Below are 24,681 nucleotides of genomic sequence, written 5' to 3'. Positions count from 1 at the left end.
TGCAGAGTGGAGTCTGAGAAGAGGCAGCAGGAGAAGTCTGCGAAAAAGAATTTAAAAAAAAAAAAATTCTTTTCTCTACTATTTCAATGCTTAAAAACATTTAGAGTGCCTCTGAATAATCAGCAGAGAATAGACAAATTAGGATCAAATTAAGATTATTATTAGTGAGTCTGCAGACTCATCTTGGAAGATCCAAACTATGCACCAATCTATCTGCATCTTTCTTAGAACTCACTGACAAAACACCCGACTGAGTCTGGCAACCCATTCATTCTCCAATTGAAAAACAGCCCTCATACCTGTGCTAACCACTCTTAATTTGCAGAGATAACTTCTTGTTCTGTATCCCCCAGCAAGTGCTGAAATATTTCCTCTGCAGTCCAATAAATATCCATCTACAATCAACTTTGTTTACTTGTGCAGTCACTAAACAGTTTATTATTTTTAGCAAGAACATGACATACTTGGAAGGATATAATTTTAACCACTTTGACTTCAATGTTTCTTTAATAAAAATTAATTGTTCAGCTGAAAGGCTTTTTCTTGGTTTTAGGTTTAACCTTCTACAAATCACTATTTTGTGGATATTTAATTTCAAAGTTGCCATATGCTGTTTTAAAGTGTCATTCAAGGTTTCCTTTCTTTAGTAATGCAACACTAACACTACAAATTAAAAAAAAAACATTTGTCTTTTATCATAACAAAAACTACCTTATCTCTACTTGTCAATGTGTTCTTCGATAACCTAATAATTCTCTGAGATACACTGGCTACCTTAGCAATATGTGTGGTACGAGAGCGAGAATGGAGAAAATATTTGTTGGAAATGTTTTGTAAGTGAATATAATGCAAGTCATGAAAGAATGAACTGAGTGTGGAGAATGGAGTGACTGATAATAAAGATATAAGGCAGGATTGTCAAGGTGTGGAGAATGTAGCAGAAGCAGTGAGTGATAGTGCACAAAATATGAATGAGAGTTTGAAGGAAGTGATGGAAATAATGTGGATAATGAGATGCTAGTATGGAAAGAAACTGCACACTTATGTGGACTCCTTCACAGGACAAAACATGAGCTCGGGTGAATGGAGAAACAATTAGCATGTGGTACAGAAGGATGGAGCATAAAAGAAAGAGTGAATAGGAAAAGAATAAAAGTGCAAGAGACCGGGAGAAAAGAGATAGTATTGTATGGGTATTCGATGATAAGAGAGTATGAAAAAGTGACGAAAACATGTTTTCAACGATGCTATTGACACTAAGTATGCAGAAGAATGGAATGAACAAGTTGATTGTATTGGCTGGCTCTAGTGATTTGAAAGGTGAGAAATATGCAATGAAAGAAGATATGAAAGGGTTGTTAGTGGAAGTGAAAATGAAGAGCAAGAAAGTAAAGATTGTGAATCTGCTACCTCAGTATGATAGGAGAGAGCTGAGAAGAAGGGCCAGGATTGCCAGTGAGAAGCCTCCTGCACCAGGAAGATGCAGGAGGAATGGTGTGCAGTTTATTGATGTATAAAGTGCATTTGATGGACGAAAGGACTTATATATGTCCAATGGACTACATTTAAATAGTTCTGGAGTTAGATGTTTGGAGAAAGTGTTGTTTAGTGAGAGTATGGTAGTGCAACACCAGAGAACTAGAGATATCAGGGAAAATTAAATCAAACATGTGTCTGGATCCCTGTGATAAACAAGCATGGGTACAATAATGATTATGCAATGTTGAACAAGATTTCACAGGTCTTCAATTTAAATGGGTTGGTAATGACATTACACAAGGGTAACTATGGGTATTCATGCATGTGCATGAATGCAAGAAGTATCAGGAATAAGGGCGAAAAGTTTATGGCATTGGTAAGTTCAACTTGCCCAAAAATTATAGGCATCAATGAGATGTGGTTGACTGAAAATGATATAATTACAGGAATAGAATGTAGAGTGTATTGTGTTTTCAGGGAGGATAGAAGGAACAGGACAGGAGGTGGGGTATTGCTGGTGATAGTTGTAGAATTACAACCAACAAAATTAAAAGATAAAGAGGATATTAGGTCTGAGAGAGATGGTTCATTTCAAGTTGTCTGGTGTGAGATAGAGGCAAATAGGACAAAATACATTGTTGGCTGCTGTTATAGACCTAGGATCCACAGGAAGATGTGGATGCCAGAGATATCAACAAATCAGAACAATGAGTGCAGGCTGAACAATTATAGGAGACTTCACCTATGGGTAGGAAATTGGAGGGAGGAAAATGGCATGGCAAGATAGAAGTGGGAATTATACAGTTGTTAAGGGATAATTACATTAAACAACATAGGGGGACAACCTTGAAGGTGTTGGATCTGATAGTAGAATGGGAAGATGTATCAATAACTAAGGTAGACACTCTGCCTCCAATTAGGGAGAGTGATCATGGGTCTTGTTCTGGGAAGTTGCCAAAAACATGGAGTTCTCTGTCAAGAAGGGGTTTATATTCAACTACAAGGCTGATGGTTATGAGAGACTCAGGAGTCTCTTGGAACAGTGGCATGGCTGCTGCAAGAAGAAGCTACAAGGTAAGAATGTCAGTAGTGCATGGCAAGTGGTCAGAGACTGCTTGAGAGTAGCAGTATCAGACTGCATACCCAAGGTTAGGAGGATAAACCCAGTTGGAATTAAGTGGATGAGTGATGATATTAAGCAAGAGCTGCAAAAAAATAAAACATTGTGGTAGATATAAAAAAAAAAAAAAAAGATCAACATACTCTTGAGCAGTACAAAGTGCAAGCAAGAAGGGTGACTAGTATCGTAAGGAAGGCCAAATCAGACTATCAGAAAGAATTAACGAAACAGGCAGAAGTAAACCCAAAAGAGTTTTTTTTTGTTATATAGCAAGTAAGAGGAAAAATGACTATGGTAGAATGACTTGAAACAATGCTCATGGTAGGAAAGTGACTGAACCAAAATAAATAGCTGAATTGCTGAGTGATCATTTTGAAAAGGTGTATCATCCAGGTGGTGATTTTATAGTTGATATTACAGAGATGCATATCAACTTTGAGGTAGATGAACAGGGGGTGTTCAGCATATTAGAAAATATGAATGTGAACACAGCAGTGGGAATGGATCAGCCTGTGTATTATGTGAGTGTTCAAGAGAATTGGCACTGCTGCTGAAGAAGTTGTTCGATTTAAGTCTCAGCTCTGGCAGGGCTCTGAGTGAGTGGAAAGAGAGTAAGATAGTGCTATTGCATAAAGGTGGCTCCAAGACAGAAGTAGCACACTAGAGACCAATTAATATATTGGGAATGGTTGTTAAAGCATTGTAAAAGTTCGTGAAAGATAAAATAAAACAGTGAGTGGATAGGGGTGCGATACTCTATAGTGGGCAGTATGGCTTGGTAAAAGGTAGGTCCTGTCTTAGTAACTTATTCACATTTTATAATAAAGTGACAGCAGTATTGGATAAAGGTAATGGCTACACCATGATACTGCTCAACTTTGCCAAGGCATTTGACAGAATACCACATGGAAAACTATTACAAAAACTGGAGAGGATGGGAATGGATATGAGGCTAGTAGCATGGACAGGGAGATGGTTGATGGGATGGACCAACATCAGAGAGTAGTATATGGTAGAGTGGAGTCTAGAAGAATGATGGTGATTAGTGGAGTATCTCAGGGTTTGGTACTAGGCCAATGCTCTTTGTGGCCTAGTACTGAACTTGTATATCAATGACATAGGGAAAGATTAAGAGGGATATTCAGTTGTTTGCTGATGATGGAAAACTGGGGACAGCAACAGTTGATAAAGGTAATATAGATATCCTGCAGGATGATTTAAATAAATGGCATTGTGGGCAAAGGATAGTGATTATCAATTTAATGTTGCAAAATTAAGGTTATGTACTTGTATATTCAGGTTGAAAAGGTTGCACATGGTGTATCATATTGATATTATTGCAGGAAATTGATGACGCTTGGGACTTGGGGATAATGGTGGATAGAGTTAAAGTTTAGATGGCATATTGCAAAAGTTGGTAAAATAGTTCAACAAATTACTTGGATGTTGAAAAACACCAAGTAAAGATAAGGAAATTATTTTCCCTCTTTATAAGGCTATGAATCAACCACATCTTGACTACTGTGCACAGATTTGGTCACCTGGGTTTCTTGGGGACCAGGAGGCAGTCTAAAACATTCAGAGACGAGTGACCAAGATGATGACAGGCTGTGGAATACTCCCTACGTGTATAGGTTGAAGATTTGTGGGTTACAAAGTTAATAGGTGGAAAAATAAGGGACATGTTAGAAACTTTTAAGATATTAAAGGGATTTTATAAAACTGATGCAAGTGAAAATATTCAATATACGACAAATAGTCAGTGAACTTGGGGCCGCCCATGGAAGTTTGTAAGAGTGCGGTTAGTCGAGGTGTGTGGATCAGATTTTTTGTGTAGAGAGTGGCAAATGAGTGGAATGGATTGCCAGAAATGGTTATGAGTTCCCTGGTGGTGAATGGATTCAAGGAGAGGTATGATAGGTTTTGTGTGTATTATGTTTGATTTGGGTCTCCTGTGATGAGTCTCTGCACTCCATGGAGATGCTGTAAATAATAATAATAATATGCCCTCTAAACTTCAACTCTCTATCTACTGCTGTTCCCAAATCCTTAGCTTCATCTATTACTTGGAGTGCAGTTCCATGTGTTACACAGCTTGTATTATTCCAGTGCATAACTTTATTATTTTCCATATTAAACTGGCACCAATTACCACCTACTCATACTGTCAATCAATTTAAATCATCCTGCAAGCTCTCTGCATTGCATTGTTACACAGATTGTTACACAAATTGGTTAGAGTATTAGTAATCATTGCATGATTACTAATACTCTAACCAATTTTAGATCATTAGCAAAATCATTCCTATGTACAAAGTAAACAGTAATGGCCAACGCCTTGTAACACTACTAGTCAAGTGCTTTGTCGTGGATTCTGCTCCTGAATATACTACTTTTTTTTGTATCTATTCATCAGTTACTTCTGTATCCATATCCATCCTTATTTGTTTCAATTTGCATAACAGAATTATGTGGTATCTTGTCAAATGCTCTTTGCAAAATTCAGTACTATCATTAAGTAGCCATTCTCTTTATTTAACTCAGCTGTCACTCATAAAAATTCAGCAGATTACTAAGCCAAGACAGATTCTTCAAAAAGCCAACATGCAGTCCCCTTCACAGAGCACGTACTCTCACCACCCATTTCTGAAGTCTTTCAATGACCAACTATTCCAATAATTTTACCACCATTCCTGAGATATTGATTGGTTTATAATTTGCAAATGCAGTCTTAGAACCTCCTTTATGCAAAGGAATATTTTCCCCTCCTTACGCAACTTAGGGATTTGGAAGGCGAAACTTAAGTTAAACAGAGGAAATACCAACACCTTTGTACATTCTCATAATACAGGGGCTGATATCCCATCTAATTCCACAGCTGTATTTGCATTGAGATTCTGCAATATCTTTAGTACTTCCAATTCATTGACATTATTTTCATATCAATTCCTGTCACATTTGTCAGAGCAATATCCTCTAATCTGCTAACATCTTTCTCTTACAGATTCTTATATCAGTGCAACTGCTTCAAGCTGCCTACTAAGCCTATCATAATCGCCTGCCCATATTTCCACATTAAACTGGCACCAATTACACCTACTCATACTGTCAATCAATTTAAATCATCCTGCAAGCTCTCTGCATTGCTTTGGGATTTTCCACATTCAGAAGCAATGCAGCTACCCTAGTTATAGACAAATCTTCTAATCCTATGACCAGATCCAACACCCTCATACCAAGACAGATCTGCTAATATTCACCCAAGATGAACACAAAAAATACATCCATGGCCTAGCTGACTATAGTCGGTCTAACTGACCGTGGCTTAAATACCTTAAATTGTATTTAAGAATCAGATGGAAGAAAACTACACTGTTCCATTTCGCTAAATAAAAATTTGAAAGATTCTTTTTAGAATCAGTAGCAGATTTAAAAAAAAAACAGCCTAATCTTAATAAATATGGTTATGTTAAACTTCCCAAGATGTGGGAAAGTTTAATTCTTAGGCCTGCCACCCAACAACTAAGGCTAGCCAACAGTATCACAGAGGATGCCTCTCAAAGACTTTAGTCTTTATATAGTCTAATTTCATTTCTCCACTATTTGTTTCTTATGTGTTTTTGTGTGTGTTATTACAATTTCAACATTGTATTACTGTAGATGTCTCTGTGACAGGCAAAATATTGAGATTAATGAACCTGCAGTTTAATTATTCTCTTTGTGCTGTATAACTGTTCCATTAAATTGTATCATAGATGTAAACCAGCACTTAAGCCTAAATATGTAATATTTTCAGTACTCTTCAAACACTGTAGAAAGGCTTATACGTTGGTTGCACATGATTACTAAATAACTTAAGGAATTCACAACGTACACTGGAATATAAATTAAAATAAACTTTAATATATACTTCCTATATTTCGGCAACGTCACGTTGCCATCTTCATGGGATCATAAGATTAAGACACGTGAACGCATGCACTAAAAACAGCAAATGAGGTCGAAGCGAGGAAACTACTGTTTTTCCTAAAGTTCTGATGGTGCCCCCTAGTGGGCTATATTAGGTATTCTTGGCCATTGGGCTGAAGTTCTCAAGATGTACATCTCGCAAATTTGGGGCAGTCTCATGCATCCAAATTTGTTGAGGATTGGCATGTTTCTTAGGGCTGAGGCTGATTCTATGACTAGTCTTTCAAATTTATACTTGCTGCAGTGTATTACTGTGGCTTTCTTCCACTGTATTCTGTGGCATATATCCAGAGCATGGTCTGCAAGCCCAGAGTGGCTGTACTGGTGAAACCGGATGTAGTCCTTGTGTTCCGAAATTCTGATATTCACTGTCCTGCCTGTTTGGCCAAAGTAGGACAGCTTACAGCTGCAAGGGACCAGGTATACACCATTCTCTACATCCGGGTCACCTCGGGAAAAATTACCAAAATCCTGAATAAACATGACCTGACCTCTTGTTACAGACCATATAGAAAATTAGCATCCCTTATCCACTCCACTAAAGACCAACCACTTCCCCTAGACCTACCTGGTGTATATGGAGTTATTAAGACACTATACAACAAGGCTAAACTAATCTGTTCAAATGACAATGCCCTAACCACTGAACTAAATCACATCCTTAATACTTTCTCAGCCAATGGCTACAACCCCCAAAAAATACTAAAACCAGTAAACCACAGCCCCACTCCCCCCTTCGCAAAAAAAAGATTACTCTAAATCCATCACCATTACCTACATCCGGGGCACCTCGGAAAAAATTACCAAAATCTTGAATAAACATGTAACCTCTTGTTACAGACCATATAGAAAATTGGCATCCCTTATCTGCTCCACTAAAGACCAACCACTTCCCCTAGACCTACCTGGTGTATACCAGGTCCCTTGCAGCTGTAAGCTGTCCTACTTTGGCCAAACAGGCAGGACAGCAAATATCAGAATTTCAGAACACGATGACTACATCCGATTTCACCAGTACAGTCACTCTGGGCTTGCAGACCATGCTCTGGATACACGCCACAGAATACAGTGGAAGAAAGCCACAGTAATACACCGCAGCAAGTATAAATTTGAAAGACTATTCATAGAATCAGCTTCAGCCCTAAGAAACATGCCAAACAAACCCAAACTTCATGCGAGGTCTCAGAGGAGGCCTAATAAAAAGGGACTGAAGCAAGCAGAAGGGGTCCCGGTTCCAGAGTCACCGTCAGAGAGACTGCCCGGATCCACGTTGCTTGAGAGAGGAGTTTCCCACTTCCAGAAAGGAGCCTCTCAGTTCGAGACGTCACTAGAGAGAGAGAGAGACTACTTCTAGGCTGTAAAGAAGGTTTCAAATTGCCGAAAGGAAGAGTTCCAATTGCTGGAGAAAAGTTTCCAGGCCAGGTTAATGTCAGACATTCACCAGTGTGTTGCGTTTTCATTACAATTTGATGAATCTAATGACTTCACTGACATTGCTCAGTTAATGGTATTTATTCGCATGGTATTTCAAGATTATTCAAGTAAAGAAGAACTTTTGAAAATTACACCTTTATTGGGAAGGAATAGGAGAGAAGACATTTTTTGCATTTGATGAATTTGTGAAATAACACAAACTTCTGCTTTTTAAACTTGTGTCTATTACTACTGATGATACTCCTGCAATGATAGGTAATAAATCAGGCTTCATTTCATTATGTAAAAACGATGACAAATATCCAGATTTTTTAACGTACCACTGTATTATTCACCAACAAGTACTGTGTAGTAAAAGATTAAACACAAAAGATGTTTTGGATATTACATTTAAAATTGCAAATTCTGTTCGAGGAAAAGACCTGCAATGGCAGTTATTTAAATTACAGGCAGATGATGATAGGGAACTTCTGTTGTACAATAATGTTCGCTGGCTCAGCAGAAGTCAATTTTTAGAAAGATTTCTTGTATTAATTAACGATATAAAAAATTTTCTTGATGATAAAGGAGATATTTATCCACAATTGAGTGATAAAAGATGGTTGTTACACTTATCATTTTTAGTAGATTTCTGTATGAAATTAAGCAATTGAAATTTAGAGTTAAAAGGTATGGATAAAAATTTAATTGACATGTTAAGCTCAATAAAAACTTTCCAACAATACTTACTTTTATTAAAGAAAAATATAAATGACTGTGAATTTAGACATCTCCCATATTTATTAAAATTTTTTGAACAAAATCAAGAAATGCTTCGCTATGATTTAAAAGAATTTATTCGTGAAATAGAATTAGTTGAGGAAGAAATAAATTCAAAAAGATTTTAATAAAACTGAAATGATTGTATCTTTTATCAATAATCCATTTCAAGAAAACTTGAACATCACAGAAATTTCAAATAAAATTAGTGGGCTGTTTGATATAAACCAAGCTGAAGTAGAACTTGAGATAATAAACATTCAGGATAGTTTACATTTAAAATCAATAAACAATGAAGTCATTTGGAAGTACTGTATGCACATGAAAAATTCCTAATATTAACTGATATTGCGCAAAAAATTCTGTCGTGTTTTGGATTGACATACTTGTCAGAATCCGCTTTTTCAAATATGACCATCATAAAAAAATCAATTAAGAAACCAAATTACAAATGATCATTTGGATGATTGTCTGCGATTGGCCACTTCTTCATATCAACTTGACTATGAAAATATTGCGAGGTCCAAACAATGCCAAATTTCACATTAACTTTTTTTTTAAATCAACCAGCTTTTCCGGACTTGAGTTTGTAATCAATCTGTTGTTTTTTCTAACTTTGGTTTTCCAAAATAGAGAAATAAATATTTTATTCCAATATATTTGTTTGTTTTTTTTGTTGTATTAAAATAAAAAGTGATAAATAAATTTTTAAATACACAAATAAAGTTTTTAGTTGTGTATTTTTTAGTCGTTTATTTGTGCATAATCAGATATCAGGTTGGGGGAACGTGTTCTATATAATTGAGTAGATCGCCGAATAACTTTTTATAGAAAAGTAGCTCGTGTAGTAAAAAAGGTTGAACACCACTGACCTATGGCAACCCATTCCAGTCATTCACCACTTTCTAAGCAAAAAATCTCTATTGCATTCGCATCTATTGAGCTAGGGCACTCTAAGAAATACTGTTGCAAGTTTGATTCTAATTGCCTACTAGAGGAACTTTTTCTGAGCCTTTCATCAACCAGTTCTAGTTAGTCAGGCTACGAATGCCATTTCCACAGGGCTACAGCCTACCCAAACTTATTACAACAATAATTCAATTTATTTAGTTAAAAATCCAGAAGATTTGCACTAGATCAGTGATTTTCAACCTTTTCCATAATACGGCACACCTAGACTAATTATTAAAATTCTGCGGCACACTAAAAATATATTCTTTTAAATTTTTTGATGATCTGGCAAAAAATAGGCATAATTTTGATTGATTTATACACACAAGAAGAGGGAAGACCAGACACTAATAAATAAATGTGCAAATTACAACATTATTTCTTTCAATTAATTTGTTTTCATAAACCTCGCAGTACACCTGAAGACCTCTCGCAGCACAGCAGTTGAAAATCGCTGCACTAGACTTATTTAGGACTATGCTAGCATCATCCAAAAGTAAGAATAAGATTATTTAAATATAAAGAGCCAATAGGCTTCATTTCAGCAATATAAACATTATTCAAATTAAGGGGATTTTAAAACAATGTGGGATTTAATATCCCCTTAATTTGAGTAAGAATAAGAGTTGATTATTTCAGATTTTGCTATCAACTGTAAATTTTGATAATGTGATCCATATAGATAATGAATAACAGTCTCTTGTCTTATGGTGATTTTACATCAAAACGTCTAACTGCACTTCCTTCAACTGCTCACTTATAACTTGAATGTATATATTTCTCTGTATGATGTCAGGTTTACATTTTACAACATTGGTGTTTTGAACAACTTTTATAACACCTTGCCTTTTGTTCCAAATATATAAAATTAAATGCAGATCCTTGTTATTCTCCAATAACTATCTTCCTTTTTTACAGATGAGCATTATGATAACTGTTGGAACTTTATGACCAGGCTTTCTGAATTATGCAATGCAGCTCAGTATCTTTTTGGGAGAATATTATCTACTCTAGCTGCTTTTACACATTTCAAGTCTTTGATGGTTTTATCTACCTCAAGTAATGACATATTCCTGATTACATTTCAGTCATATATTTTCTACCACTGTTCTGTCACTGCTTGCTTCATTTAACAATATTTCAAAGTAATTACTCAATACATCCAGATATCTTTATTTTCCATTTTCATGTAACCCTTGTCATTTGATTTTTTGCAATATTTCCTCCATTTCTCAACTTTTCAAAAACCTCTAGGTCATTTTGTCACCTTTATAATATTTATTTTCTATCTCCTAAGAAAGTCCTATCATGACTTTTGCTTAGCTACTTCTACACATAGCTTGAAATTCTTGTATTTCTCCTTTCTCTCAATGCACCTGCATATTCACCAGGAACTTTTGATATGATCTCTTCATTTCCCAGTCAGACTCTTTAACTTCAGTCTACTAAGATCTCATTTTTCTATTTTTGCAGATGACTTCACCATGCATCCCTGGTGAAATGAATTTTTTTTTCCAATTTTGCACCAAGTTTCCAAAATTTCATTCTTATTTTAAAATTCTTGCAATCTTTCTTCAATGAGTTTGTAATACCCGAGTCTATAATTCACCTATGAAACCTGCTCAATTTCTTTTTAAAACTTTCACACACATTTTTCTTTTCAATATTATCTTCATTTTTATCGTGCTTAAAATTAAATGCCATTCATTTCCATCTTAAATTCCCTGCATACATACATACATTTGTTGTGAACTGGTGTGAAGATATCATTATCAGACAATGCAATCAATTAGACTTTTATTTCTTGTGTCTTCAATGTGAATTTGTACACGTCTTTATGTTGGAACATAGTGTTGGTAATATCTCATCCATGTCCTGCAGAGAAATCCAACAGATAATTACCATTTCTATTAGCTTGCTCTTTTCTCCAAACAGTTTTCAGTCTGGTATTAATTTCCTATCCTGCTGTTTATGTCTCCAACAACTATCTTTTTATTTCATTTTTATTTAAGATAGCTATCCTCTCTAATGACTCAAAAATACTCCTCTACTTTTCCCTTAATAGAATCTTCCATTAGTAACAAAGACTCAAATAAGTCTCATTGTTGAATTTCTCATTTTGAATATGCCAACATCATTTTACTTGAAACAGCCTACCAATCAAGAAGCTTATCTTAATGTTCAGTATTGAATACTACAGCTACTCCTTTCTTACCCCAATCATTCATGATCACATAATAACAATGTGTAGTTATAATTAGTAAAAAATGCTTTGTTCTAATTTCAACAATACCAATTATGTTAATACGATTCTTATGTGAGTTTAACATCTTTGCCAGTGCTACTTCTGATGTTGACAGAATTAGCACTGGCACTGCTGAAGGTGTTGTTCTATTAGCTCACTTTTCTCTATTCACTCTAGTTTCCTTATAACAACAACACTATGCTATGCATGCTTGTTGTGGTTTAAACCAATACACAATACAATTTGGTTGGAACTGAAGGTTGAAAGTTCCATTAAGTTAGACAGCCTGGTAAGTTCTCAACATTCTGAACAGTTTATGTTGATATCTTCTCCTAGTTATCTAACTATGACCCTTTAGTGATCATAATGCAAAATACCTCTTGCAGTTTATTAATTATGTAAAAATTATTTTTTGACATAAAAAATTTATTGCCCTGTCCAATATTTTTCACATTTTCTTTGTTATTATTTCTACAACATTAAAGACAACAACAATTACAAAAAAATTGATCTCATTTAGTATTATTCACATTTAGCAAAATGAATGTTAATGTTAATTGTCACATTTTTGATTTTGCTAGATTATTCTGATAATGTACAAAAAGCTAGGAAACTGTTTAATACACAAAACAGCAGTTTTCAAATATTAGAAACAGTAACATACCTATTTCATCAATAAAAATTATGCAAGGCTGGATCTTGATAGCCTATGAGGAAAAGGGAAAAAAAATATTACTATTATTACACAGGTACCACCTCCATGAATTCTGAAGACTCGTTGTGGGAGTCCCAAACTATCCACCTAATATCTATCATACCTCTCCTTGAACCCATTAACAGGCAAAGGCACTCAACTGATTCTGTTAACCCATTCCATCCATTCATTCACCATTCTCCAAGCACAGAATCTAGTCCTCACATTCTTGCTAACCACACACACTTCTAAAGATAACCTCTTGTTCTTATCCCCTCCCCCAGCCAAGTGCTGAAACACTTCCCCTATATCAATCCTATAAAATCTTTCAAGTAACTTAAGTGTTTCTATCATATGTCCTCTTTTTTTGCCTATTAACCAACTTCTACAACCAACAAATCCTCGACTATCTTCACAGAGCACTCCACAGACCATTCACCATTTTGGTCACTCATCTCTTGATCCTCTCCACCACTTCCTCATTCCCAAGAACCCCAGGTGGCTAACCAGATGTGGATATTCCCAAGGCCTTAAAGAGGAATGACAACTCCTTCATCTCTACTTGTGTGTTCAATAGCCAAATAATCTTAGGAGCTACCCTAGCCAGCTTAGCAATATGCTCTCTAAATTTCAATTGTCTATCTACTACCCCTCCCCCACCAAATTTCTAGCTTCATCTATTTCCTGGAGTACATTTCCATCGACATGGTACACAACACACAAGCCGTTTATTCCTAAAAGCATACATTTCTTCACATTAAGATAACACTCATTAGCAATTGCCACCAACTTACAATCAATGACAACTTACTTAAATCATCCTGTAAACTCTCCAACAATGCCTGCCTTAGTTAATTAACTCTTACTCTACCCAATTTTGCATCATCAACAAACAACTGAATATTTCCCCTTCAAAGATTATTTCAATATTATTTATATACAAATTAAACAGTAGTGGTCTTAGCACAGAACCCAGCAACATACCACTAGCCACCATTTTTTGCTTCATCCAACAACTCCTTCACATCCCCCCCCCCCATAGAATATTTCTCACCTCTCAGGTCATTAGTACCAACCAGGACAATTAGTTCTATCACTTTACCTTTCTGCATTCTGATAGCATTACTAATATGATTAATTTTTGCACCAGGGGAAACAAGATTTTGTTACATTTCATTAAGTATTAATCTGATCACAGAATCATCACACAAAATTTTCTCCTTATCTTGTTTCTTTTGTTTATTCATATGATCTTGATTCCTAACCTTAGACTCCCTGTTTTTTTTCTCTTCTCAGCCCTGTTAATCTATTGACATGTTTCAAATTTTTATACAAGATGTTCATTTGATTAAGAACATAAGTTAGCAACTGTTGAAATGTGAAATAAGTGCAACTAATGAACAAAATCAATGACAACTTCTGTAAATTATGTAACAACAAAGTACAAAGTTCTAAAATAAGATATACAGAAATATTTGTGGAAAAATTTGGGAAAACAGTAACCACATAATGGTAAGAACCTAGTAGATTTTTGTGTATTACATATACCACGTTCCAACATAAATATGTGACTACACATGAAGAGGATACACAAGAAAAAGTCTTGTCGTGGTTTAGTTTTAGCAGGAGAAAAAGGAATTATACTGAAAAGAAAAAAAAAATGCATAGAAAAACTGAAAAAAAAAATGTGAAAGTTGTGAAGCTGAGTAGATTATCAGAGGTAAACAGCAGACTCAAATATAAAAATATTATTGCAGGAAAAAAAAGTTTGAAAACAAGAATGAAACCTTGAAGAATCAATGGAAAATCTGAAAATATTGATTCTGCCACTGAGTCATGGTGAAGTTAGTTGAAGTTGCAAAGATAGAAAAACCAGAACTTTAGGATGGATTCACAAAGTTAAAGGTGGTCCAGAGTCCAGGAAAAGAAAATATTAAAATTTCCTGGTAAGTCAGTGGGTGTCCTGAGAAAATATAGAAAATATATAAGAAAGCAAAGCAATGTGTAAAAGTAGTTAAACAAAAGTCATGGGTGTTAAGATGATAGAAGATAATATCACGGTGAAAAAATGGCTGAGGTTTTAAAAGTTTAGATATGAAGGAAAGAGTACTGTATAAAGAAATCATAGGAGTAACATGAGAACTGAGGATTAAGATATCTTAAAGGTCTGCAGTAATTAATAACTCCAGTAAATGTCTCATAGAACAAGAGATTTATGAAAAGAGAATGAAACTAGTGAATGAATGAAACCATTCGCTCTTGCTTACAACAACTCACTCACTGTAAGCGAGAGCGAATGCCAGAATTGTGAGGAGTGCAAGAAGAATGATGGTAGCATGTTGAAAAATGAAATGCACAAAAATGTGATAGGCTAGGTTGATGTTGTGAGCAATATGAGTGACTGCAAGAATGATACAGTGGAAAATTAAGAGTATGACTAGATGGTAATGGAAAAGATAGTGCACTTACATGGAGTTTTCCACAAAAGAAATGTAAGATTGGAGGTTGGAAAAATGCATGATGGATGGTATGACACAGAAACAAAAAAGGGGGAGAGAAAGCAGAGTATGAAAAGGAAGAAGTGTGAGAATAAGGATCGAATTTTCTATAGTGATTCATTGATAAGAGGAATGCTTGACAGTTCAAAAGTACAGAAACAGGAAAACTAGAAGGTTTAGGGAGGGAACTCCAGGCAACTTAAAGGCTATTAAATGGGAGAGTGACTACATGATAAATGTAGCAGTCCAGGTTATTAACTTTAGTGGGCTAAACAACACAAAGTTTAAGGGAGGCTGAAGAATGAAGAGTGGTATTGCAATTTATGTATACTAACATTAGAAGTATTTGGAATAATGGCAAGGAGTTTCTAGCATTGTTAGTTCAACTTGACCAAAAGTTATAGGCATTAGTAGGACTTGGTTGACTGAGCATGATATTGTCATAGGTATACAATACATTAGTCCTACCAGTCTTAATGTATGGAAGTGAAATCTGGACAATAAAACAAAAAGACAAAGATTAACAGCAGCAGAAATGAAGTTTATGAGAAAAACTGCAAAGTATACCCTATTTGATCACAAAAGAAATGAAGAAATTATAAAAGAATTCAACCAAGAACCGGTAATAGAAAAAATTAAAAAATATAAACATAAATGGATGGAACACGTTCAAAGAATAAAAACAGAAAGATTGCCAAAACAAGCCTTAAAGTACAAGCCATTAGGAAAAAGAAAACCAGGAGTCCTCTTAAACGATTCAATGATGACTTCTAAGGATGGAACAGGCCATGCAAGGCCTAAATCTTTGATATGCATGATGATGATGATTGTCATAGGTATAGAATGCAAAGGATATAGTATCTTCAGAGAAGGAAAAAAGAAAAGGAAAGGGAAAGAGGTCTAGCTAATGATAACAGAAGTATTGAAACAAACAAAAAAAGGCTATCTCATTTAAGGCTATCTTGTGTTGAGATAGAGGATAATAGGACAAAGTATATAATTACTTGCTACTATAATCCAGGGAGAATAAGGGAGGATGTAGATGACATGCATTGGCAACTTAGCATGATGAGTGCAGGTCAAGTAATTATTATGGGAGAGGAGGATTTCAACTATGGAACCATAGATTTGGAGGAAAAATGGTCACAGGAAGAGAAGAAAATGGAATTTATACAGCTGCCGAGAGATAATTACCTGAGGCAGCAAGTAATGAAGGGGACTTGAGGTTTTCTGAGTGCTGAATCTGGTTGTAGCATCCAAGAACTTAACAATAACCAATCCAGCTATGCTAAGTAGGGATGAATATATGTGGAATCACAAAACAGGTGATTATGACAAACTGAGGAGTCAGGTTTCAGCAGTGACAAGAATTTGGACAGATCAGTGAGATGTGGTGCACGGGAGATGGTCAAAGGGTGTGAAGGAAGTAGTATCAGGTGAAGGCGAAGTTTATTTAGTTGTATGTGACAGTCAGAAGAATGTTAATAGAAGTTTCCAAAAAAGGAATCTTAGAACTGTGAGCCTTTAAAGTGGAGGAGTTAAGACTGTAAATAAGTATTAGTAAATAAAAGAAAATATTGCAATTGATGTTCTATAGGAATGTTCGAGGAAATGCTGATTGGAAATTTTCATGTGTCTTAAGGACGTTTGATCTATCTGTTATTTCTGCTGGAAAAGGAGACGGAATTGAGCAACTTAGATAAAGCAGTAGAAGAAACCCTTTTTTGCTGGTACAAAATTTAACAAAATTGAACTGCATGAGGTAAGAGTACTTATACTTCGGTGAATTCAGAATATCTATACTTCAGAGTCAGGAGGAATAATGCTACATAAGTGGGCCAAGCGCTGCGGATGCGATTTGAAGAGCTCCAGATTCGGATAAGTTTTACTAGGAATAATTAAGTATATATGCGTAATTGTTTAAGAGAGGCTGTAAACGTTGTATGCTACGGATATTATTAGTGTGGGGGTTTTTTCTTGCCTAAACTAAATTACGAAATCGTTATTAGACCTAGTAACCTGCAGAGAAAAAAAAAAAAATGGCGTCGGCATTGTCATTCCATGATTTTAATTTAGATTTCAGTCGTTTCGTTAAGTGTGAGGTCTGTTATATGTATTCCTTCAATTAAATAAATGATTTGTGGATGTTTAGTGTGGATGGAAGAAGGGTGTGTGCGAAGTGTGACCTCAACGAGGAACTGATGAATGCGAATATGAAATTGATGACAGAAAGTGCTAGTACCGATTGTGTCGCGAGTGCATGTTTGAAAGAGAAGGATGGTGAGTAAGAGAGGCGAAAAAATGTTAAAAAATCAGGAAAAAAGAAAAACAGCGATTTGACAACCGTAACGGATGTAAAAAGGGACGAAAGTGAGGCGGAAAGAAACGAAATTGAGAGAACGAATGAAAGTAGAAATGGCGTGATGCAGAAATCGCAAGTAAAAAAAATCAAAAGAATAAATAATAGCGAAAAAAGAATGAATGATGGCGAAAGTTGGACGCATGTTGGAACGAAAGTACTGAACCAAAGAAAGATGAATGACAGTAAAAGTGAGAAGAATGATAGCGAAAGTTGGACGCATGTTAGTCCGAAAGTACGGAAACAAAGAAAGATAAATATGAGTGAAAGTGAGAAGAATGATAGCGAAAGTTGGACATATGTTGGACCAAAAGTACGGAAACAAAGAAGGATGAATAAGAGGGAAAGTGAGAAGAGGGGGTCGAGAGTTAGAAAGTTAGAAAGATTTAATGATAGAGAGAATGTGTTGCTAGGTTCGGAAGGTGAATTGGATTGGATGAAGCAAGAAATGAAATGGATGCGGAATGAAATTAAGAGAATTCAGGTCAAAACTATTAAAATAAATCATGATGGCATGAAAGAGTTAACGAAAGATGAGCGAGTGGTGTTGTATGGCAACTCCATTATTAAAGGTGTGCTAGAGGATAGAATGCACCAGGTATGTTTTCCAGGCGGTAAAATGAGTAGTGATTGAGGCATTGAATATGAGGCGAGAGCGAGCAAAAGAGTTAATTGTATTGATTGGTACAAATGATTTGAGAGAGAACACAGAGCGTGTCAAAATGAATGTCAGGAGACTGCTTGGAAAGATAAAAGAGAATAGTGTGACAGGAAGGGTAGTCAGTGTGTTGCCTAGGATTGATTGTGATGAAATGAGGCAGAGAGTAAGGATTATGAATGATATTCTGGCTGAAATGTGTGAGGAGATGGGAGTAGAGTTTGTTAATGTGTGGAATGAGTTTGAGGGACGAAGTGAGCTGTATGGGAGCGATGGACTGCATTTGAGTGGTTATGGTGTGAGTCACTTGGAGAGACTGCTGCTGGAAAGTAGAGAAGTGAATAGAGAGAATGAATCAGATCGAGAGGGGAGTGATGTGGAAGAGCAGGAGAGTAAGACAGGAGAGATTGAAGAAGTGGAAATGAATGGGGAAGTGAGTGGTATGAGTATAGAAAATGAGAGAATGGGTGTGCAAGAGGAGCAGGGAAACGGGGAGGCTCAGAGTGGACAGGGGTATACAGCGTGAGAAAGGTGGATGCTCCAAGAGAATGTGAGAGCATGTGTAGGCAGGAAAGTAATGGGATGACCAGGGATCAAGAGGAAACAGATGAAATTGCAAAGGGTTCTAAAATGAAGAAGCAGAAAGGGAAACGGCCCCAGTCCAGCATGGAGAGATCACATCGAGTGAGTGGTATCAGTGGAACTAGCTGTAGATCCAGAAATGAGCTGTTGTGTTTGTATACAAATGCTAAAAGTATAAGAAACAAGGCAGATGAAATGGTTGCACTAATTGCGTCTGTGCACCCAGAGATTGTCGGAATAAGTGAGACATGGTTAGATGAGGACGACATCCTGACAGGAATAGAGATGGAAAGGTACGATGTGTTTCGTGAGGATAGAAGGGGTAAAAAAGGATGGGGAGTGCTATTGATGATAGAGAAAGGGTTATGTCCATACAAGGTAGAGATGCAAGAGGGAAATAGGGCCAGTGGTTTTGAGGCAGTATGGTGTGAGATAGAGGTGAATAGAATCAAATACTTGGTGGGATGTTGTTATAGACCTGGTAATGTGGATGGTGGTGATAGTGAAATGTATAGTCAAATAAGCCAAGCAAATAAGAAAAGGATGATCATTATGGGTGATTTTAATTATGGCAATATAGACTGGAATGAAGAGATAGCAACTGGAAGTAAAGAAAATGAGTTTCTTGAGTTTTTGAGGGATAACTACCTCAGACAGTATGTAACAGAGGGCACAAGAGGATTAAGGGTCTTGGATTTGGTCATCTCATCGGAGGATGTAATTATCAATGAGGTGTCAAATCATCCACCAATTGGTGAAAGTGACCATGAGGTGATTACCTGGGTGGTTGCCAGCAGTGCAAGGACCCCCCTGTGAAAAAAGGGTATATGTGGAACTACAAGGGAGGGGGGTGATTATGAAGAGCTCAGGAGACAGCTTGCAGGTGTAGCATGGAATGAGGAGTTAGCTGGAAAAGAGATCAATGCAGCTTGGGGGATTTTTAAAAACTATTTAGTAGATGCAATGTCTAAATGTATTCCACGGGTGAGAAGGTTAAATAAGGTAGGTGTGAGATGGATGAATAAAGAGATTAAGCATGCGATACAGAGAAAAAGGGCATTGTGGAGGCAGCATAAGAGAAGTGGAAGTAACCAATTTCATGAGGTCTACAAAGACCAGGCAAGGAGGGTGACTTGGTTGGTGAGAGTAGCTAAAGGGAGGTATGAACAGCAGTTAGCTAATGAAGCCAAAAAGAATCCTAGGGAGTTCTTTCGATATGTAGCCAGCAAAAGAAAGAACGATTATGGAAGGATGACATTGATTGGAGGAAATGGTATAAAGACAGCTGTTGCAGAATGTGTGGTGGAGATACTTAATGAGCAGTTCATAAAGATCTTTCAATCTTGTGAAAGTGACTTCATGGAGAGATTAAGAGCAGTTGATGATGGGGAGGAGAGACTGACTGTAAGTGAGCAAGAGGTGTTTGGGGAGTTGAGTAAACTAGATGTAAATAAGGCTGTGGGACTTGATAATATATCAACGCGTATTCTGAAGGAATGTGCCAGAGAGTTGACACCTGCCTTGACATATTTTTTTAATACGAGTCTTGCACTTGGTCAAGTTCCTAAAGAGTGGAAGGAGGGCAAGATTGTGCCACTTCATAAAGGAGGTGATCGAAATCAAGCATCAAACTATAGGCCTATCTGTGTGTTAGGTGTTGTGGTCAAGTTGTTGGAGAAGCTTGTGAGAACTAGGATCCAGAGTTGGGTTGACAACAATGGCATAATCTTTGATGGACAGCATGGATTTGCTAAAGGGAGGTCATGTTTTAGTAATCTACTTATTATCGTCGATTGGTAGTGCCTCTGCTGTCGATAATGTCGATTGGTAGTGCCTCTGCTGTCGATAATGTCGATTGGTAGTGCCTCTGCTACTAATGGCTCAGTTAAGTAAGTTTGAGCGCGGTTAGTAATTGGAAGGGGCCAATCGTTCGATGCTGTCGGCACACTCTCCCTCGATGAGTCTTTGGACTCCCTGGAGGTGTCAAAATAATAATAATAATAATATTACAATAAAGTGACTGCTTCCTTGGACAGAGGAGAAGGATATACAGTAATATACTTGGATTTTGCAAAAGCTTTTGATAGAGTACCTCATGATAAGTTGACAGTCAAACTAGAGCAGATGGGGTTGGATATTAGATTAGTGCATTGGATTGGAGACTGGCTATCTGATAGGTATCAAGAAGTTGTGTATGGGGGTGCAATATCCAGGAAAAGGAAAGTCACTAGTGGAGTGCCTCAGGGGTCTGTTTTAGGGCCATTACTATTTAACTTGTATATTAATGATATTGGCGAAGATTTGGATGGAGATATTCAGTTGTTTGCAGATGATGCAAAATTGGGACGAACCATAAAGAGTAGTGAAGATGTTGTGGCCTTGCAAGAAGACTTGAATAAATTGAGTGATTGGGCAAGCAAATGGAGATGTGAGTTCAATGTTGCAAAATGTAAGGTTTTAAAATTTGGAAAACAAAGATGGGATGCAGAATTTATGATTGGTGAGAATATATTGTTGGAAGTAGAGGAAATAAGAGATCTGGGGGTGATAGTGGATAAGGATCTAAAATTTAGGGGACACATCACCAAAATTGTGAAGACAACACAAAGACTTCTGGGAATGATGCGGAGGACACTGATGTGTAGAAGTAGGGAGATTCTTGTTCCATTGTATAAGGCTTTGATTAGGCCACACATGGACTATTGTGCCCAGATTTGGTCACCTGGTTTTCAGAAGGATGAAGAGATGTTGGAAAGGGTCCAAAGGCAACTGACTAAGGTAGTTTCTGACCTCTGGAATGTCGAGTATGAGGAAAGATTGAAAAGATGTAATTTGCAGTCTAGCGGAGAGAAGGAAGATGGGAGATATGATAGAGACCTACAAGTTGGTAAGGGGTTGTTATAGGATCAATGGTGGAGAAGTTCTACAGAGAATAGTGGGAGATCAGGGGAGAACCAGAGGTCATCCCTGGAAACTGTATAAAGAGGGTGTGAGTAGGGGAGTGAGAGGCAGGTTTTTTTCGTGCAGAGTTGTGAGTGATTGGAATGCCTTGCCTGAGAGTGTGGTGTCTGCAAGGAGTTTGAATGTGTTTAAGACACGGTATGATGAGATGTGTGCGAGATAAACGGACCTCCTAGATGAGTCTTTGACTCCATGAGGTCTTGTTTAATAATAATAATAATAAAAAAAAAAATAAAAGTAGAAGTTAGATGGATAGTTAGCATCATTAAGGAGTTGTAAGCAAAGAAAAGTTGTAGAGGGAAAATTAACAAAGAGGTGATCGGTATGCCCATGAGCTGTACAAGACAGAAGCAAGAAGAGATAAGGGTAAAGCACAGGCAAGGAAGGACAAAAGAAATGCTAAATTTTATCAGTATGTGGCAAGTAAAAGGAAGAATAACTATGGAAGCATGCCTTTAAAAAGTGCTGATGGCAGGAAGGTAACAGAACCAAATCAAATAGTTTAATTATTGAGTGAGTATTTTGCAAGGGTGTAACCATTTAGGTGATGATGTTGCAATGCCAGTGATAGGAAAACCTCTAGGCTGAAGAATTGGAGATGCTTAGGATATTGCAGAACCTTCATGCAAACATGGCAATGGGATTGGATGGCATATCATCCCACATATTATGAGAATGTGCAAAGGAATTATCAGATTCTCTGACCAACATTTTTGAATTTAATCCTCAGTACTGGGAAGGTGCCAATGGAATAGAAAGAGGGCAAAACAGTTAAACTGCATACAAAAGTAGCAAATTACAGGCCAATCACATCTCAGGAGCAGTGGTTTAGTAAAGAAATTGGCAAAAGACAGAATACGATACTTTATAAGGGGCAACATGGTTTCTTGCCTTAATAATTTGCTTATTTTTTATAATAAAGTGACAATGGAGTTGGACTAGGAAAATTTCTACTCACTAACACTGCTGGACTTTGCAAAGTTTGACAGATTCCACATAGAACTCTATTGTATAAATTGGAACAAATAGGGATGGATATAAATCTGGTGATATGGATTAGAGTTTCAACAGATATCAAAGAATAGTTTATGGAGGAGTTGAGCCCACAAGAAGGCAAATGACCAGTGTCCCACAAAGGTTCAGTTCTTGGTCGTCTGTTGTTTAATATTTACATCAATGATGCAGGAAATGATATGATAAGAAACATTCAGTTGTTTGCTGATGAAGCCGGGACAAACAATAGTAAATGACGATGATGTAGAGATCCTGCAGAATGGCTTAAATAGACCAGTAAAAGGGGCAAAGACATATTGCCAGCTTAATGTAACCAAGTGTAAGGTGATGCACTTTGGGAAGAAGAGATCACAAGTTATATACTATATTGATGGAACTGAACTACAGGAAACAGATGATGCCAGAAACACAGGGATGACTGTGGGTGACTTCCACAGTCACTTCTCCTTTATAAGACTTTAATAAGACCACATCTGGACACCCAGATTTCATGAGGATGAAGAAGTAGTAGTAAAGAGGAGCCAGAGGCAAGTGACAAAGATTGTGATAGGTCTATGGAATACTGCTTATGAGAATAGATTAAAGGTCTATGGGATTCAAAAACTAGCTGATGGCCAAAAAAAGAGAACACGTGACAGAAGCATATAACTTAATAAAGAAGTTTTATAGGATTGACACAGAAGTCCTTTTTCAGCATTAAAGGTCAACTGTGGAAATTGTGTAAGAGTGTGGTTTGCAAGGTGTTAGGAGTAGTTTTTTGCTTGGAGGGTAATGAATGGATGGAATAAGTTGGCCAAAAGTGGTTGTGGATGCTTCATCAGTGAAAGAGTTTAAGGAGAGGTATTGTGTGAATAATAGATCTCCTGCAATGAGTCTTTTAACTCCATGAAGATACAAGCAGTGACATAACAGGGTAGAAAATATACCAAGGGAATGCCAACAGGAATATATATTAGTACAGAGGCAGAAAAATCCATTATCATCAAGTTCTTGATATTTAACTCCAAGGGGTGCTCAGGTTACTATGACAGCACTAAATGATTAAGTTTACATTATTATTAATCTATCCACAATATTCCTCTAAATTAGTCTATTACTTGTAAGCACTCCAATATTGTCATATCTAGCATTTCGTTCTTCTAAGACAGTTCTCACTGAATCAATCCACCCAGATCTTGGTCTCCCTCTGGTTTTCTTCCCAGCCATCTTGGCATCAAACACTTGTTGTGATAACCTTTCCTCACCCATTCTATTTAAGTGGCCATACTATGTTAGATTAGTTCTGTTTACACATTCTTGAAAACTAATAGTGTCAAGTTCCTTTCTAATATCTTCATTTTTAATATCATTCTGATTCTGCCACTGATGCCATCGGTTCGCTTCCCTTCTAGGAAGCTGTATACTGTGGTCTCTTGTCTTTGATGGAGTGCTTTATGTCTAACTGTATACTGCTAGTTTGGTGTTTTGGCTAATTTCTCTCTTATTACATATAAATTTATTCAGCCTGCTGCCCACCATACCAGTTTTGCTTATTCTGTTGTCTATTTCCAGATTTAACTCGCCATCTTCACTAAAAATTGTGCCTAAATAACTGAAATATTTTACTATTTTATAGGATCTCCATTCAGAATGCGGCTGAAGTTATCTATGTTCCTGCCTATTTTCATAATTTTGGTCTTTTTATAGCTGATTTTCATGCCAAATTTATTACAGCTGTTATTCAATTTAGTCAGAGAATCCTGGAGACTTGCACTAGTTGTCTTTAGGAGTACAACATCATCTGCATAAAGCAAAGAGCTAAGTATGACATCTTCAATTTTAATATCAAGGCTAATACCACTTTCTTTCAAAATGTGATCCATATAGATGATGAATAAGAGTAGAGATAATGTGCATCCTTGTCTTACTCCTGATTTTACATCAAACTATCTTCCTGATTTCCTTCAACTGTAGCTGCT

At 36.6% G+C, this 24,681-nt stretch overlaps 1 protein-coding gene across 1 annotated transcript in view; it reads right to left on the bottom strand.

Annotated features, from left to right (window-relative positions):
* Positions 1–24,681, bottom strand: part of LOC150095816 (outer mitochondrial transmembrane helix translocase-like) — a 235,029-nt gene that overhangs the window by 107,746 nt on the left and 102,602 nt on the right. The window contains exon 6 of the mRNA XM_090408910.1: positions 12,622–12,664. Within this exon, the coding sequence (XP_090265036.1) occupies positions 12,622–12,664 (43 nt within the window). The remainder of the gene's footprint in view (positions 1–12,621; positions 12,665–24,681) is intronic.

This window comes from Typopeltis vanoorti, chromosome 19 (assembly GCF_054136105.1).
Source record: "Typopeltis vanoorti isolate ZY-2024b chromosome 19, IOZ_Tvanoo_1.0, whole genome shotgun sequence".
Lineage (NCBI taxonomy): Eukaryota > Metazoa > Arthropoda > Arachnida > Uropygi > Thelyphonidae > Typopeltis > Typopeltis vanoorti.
The sequence above is the reverse complement of the archived record's forward strand: the minus strand, read 5'-3'. Positions and strand labels throughout refer to the sequence as shown.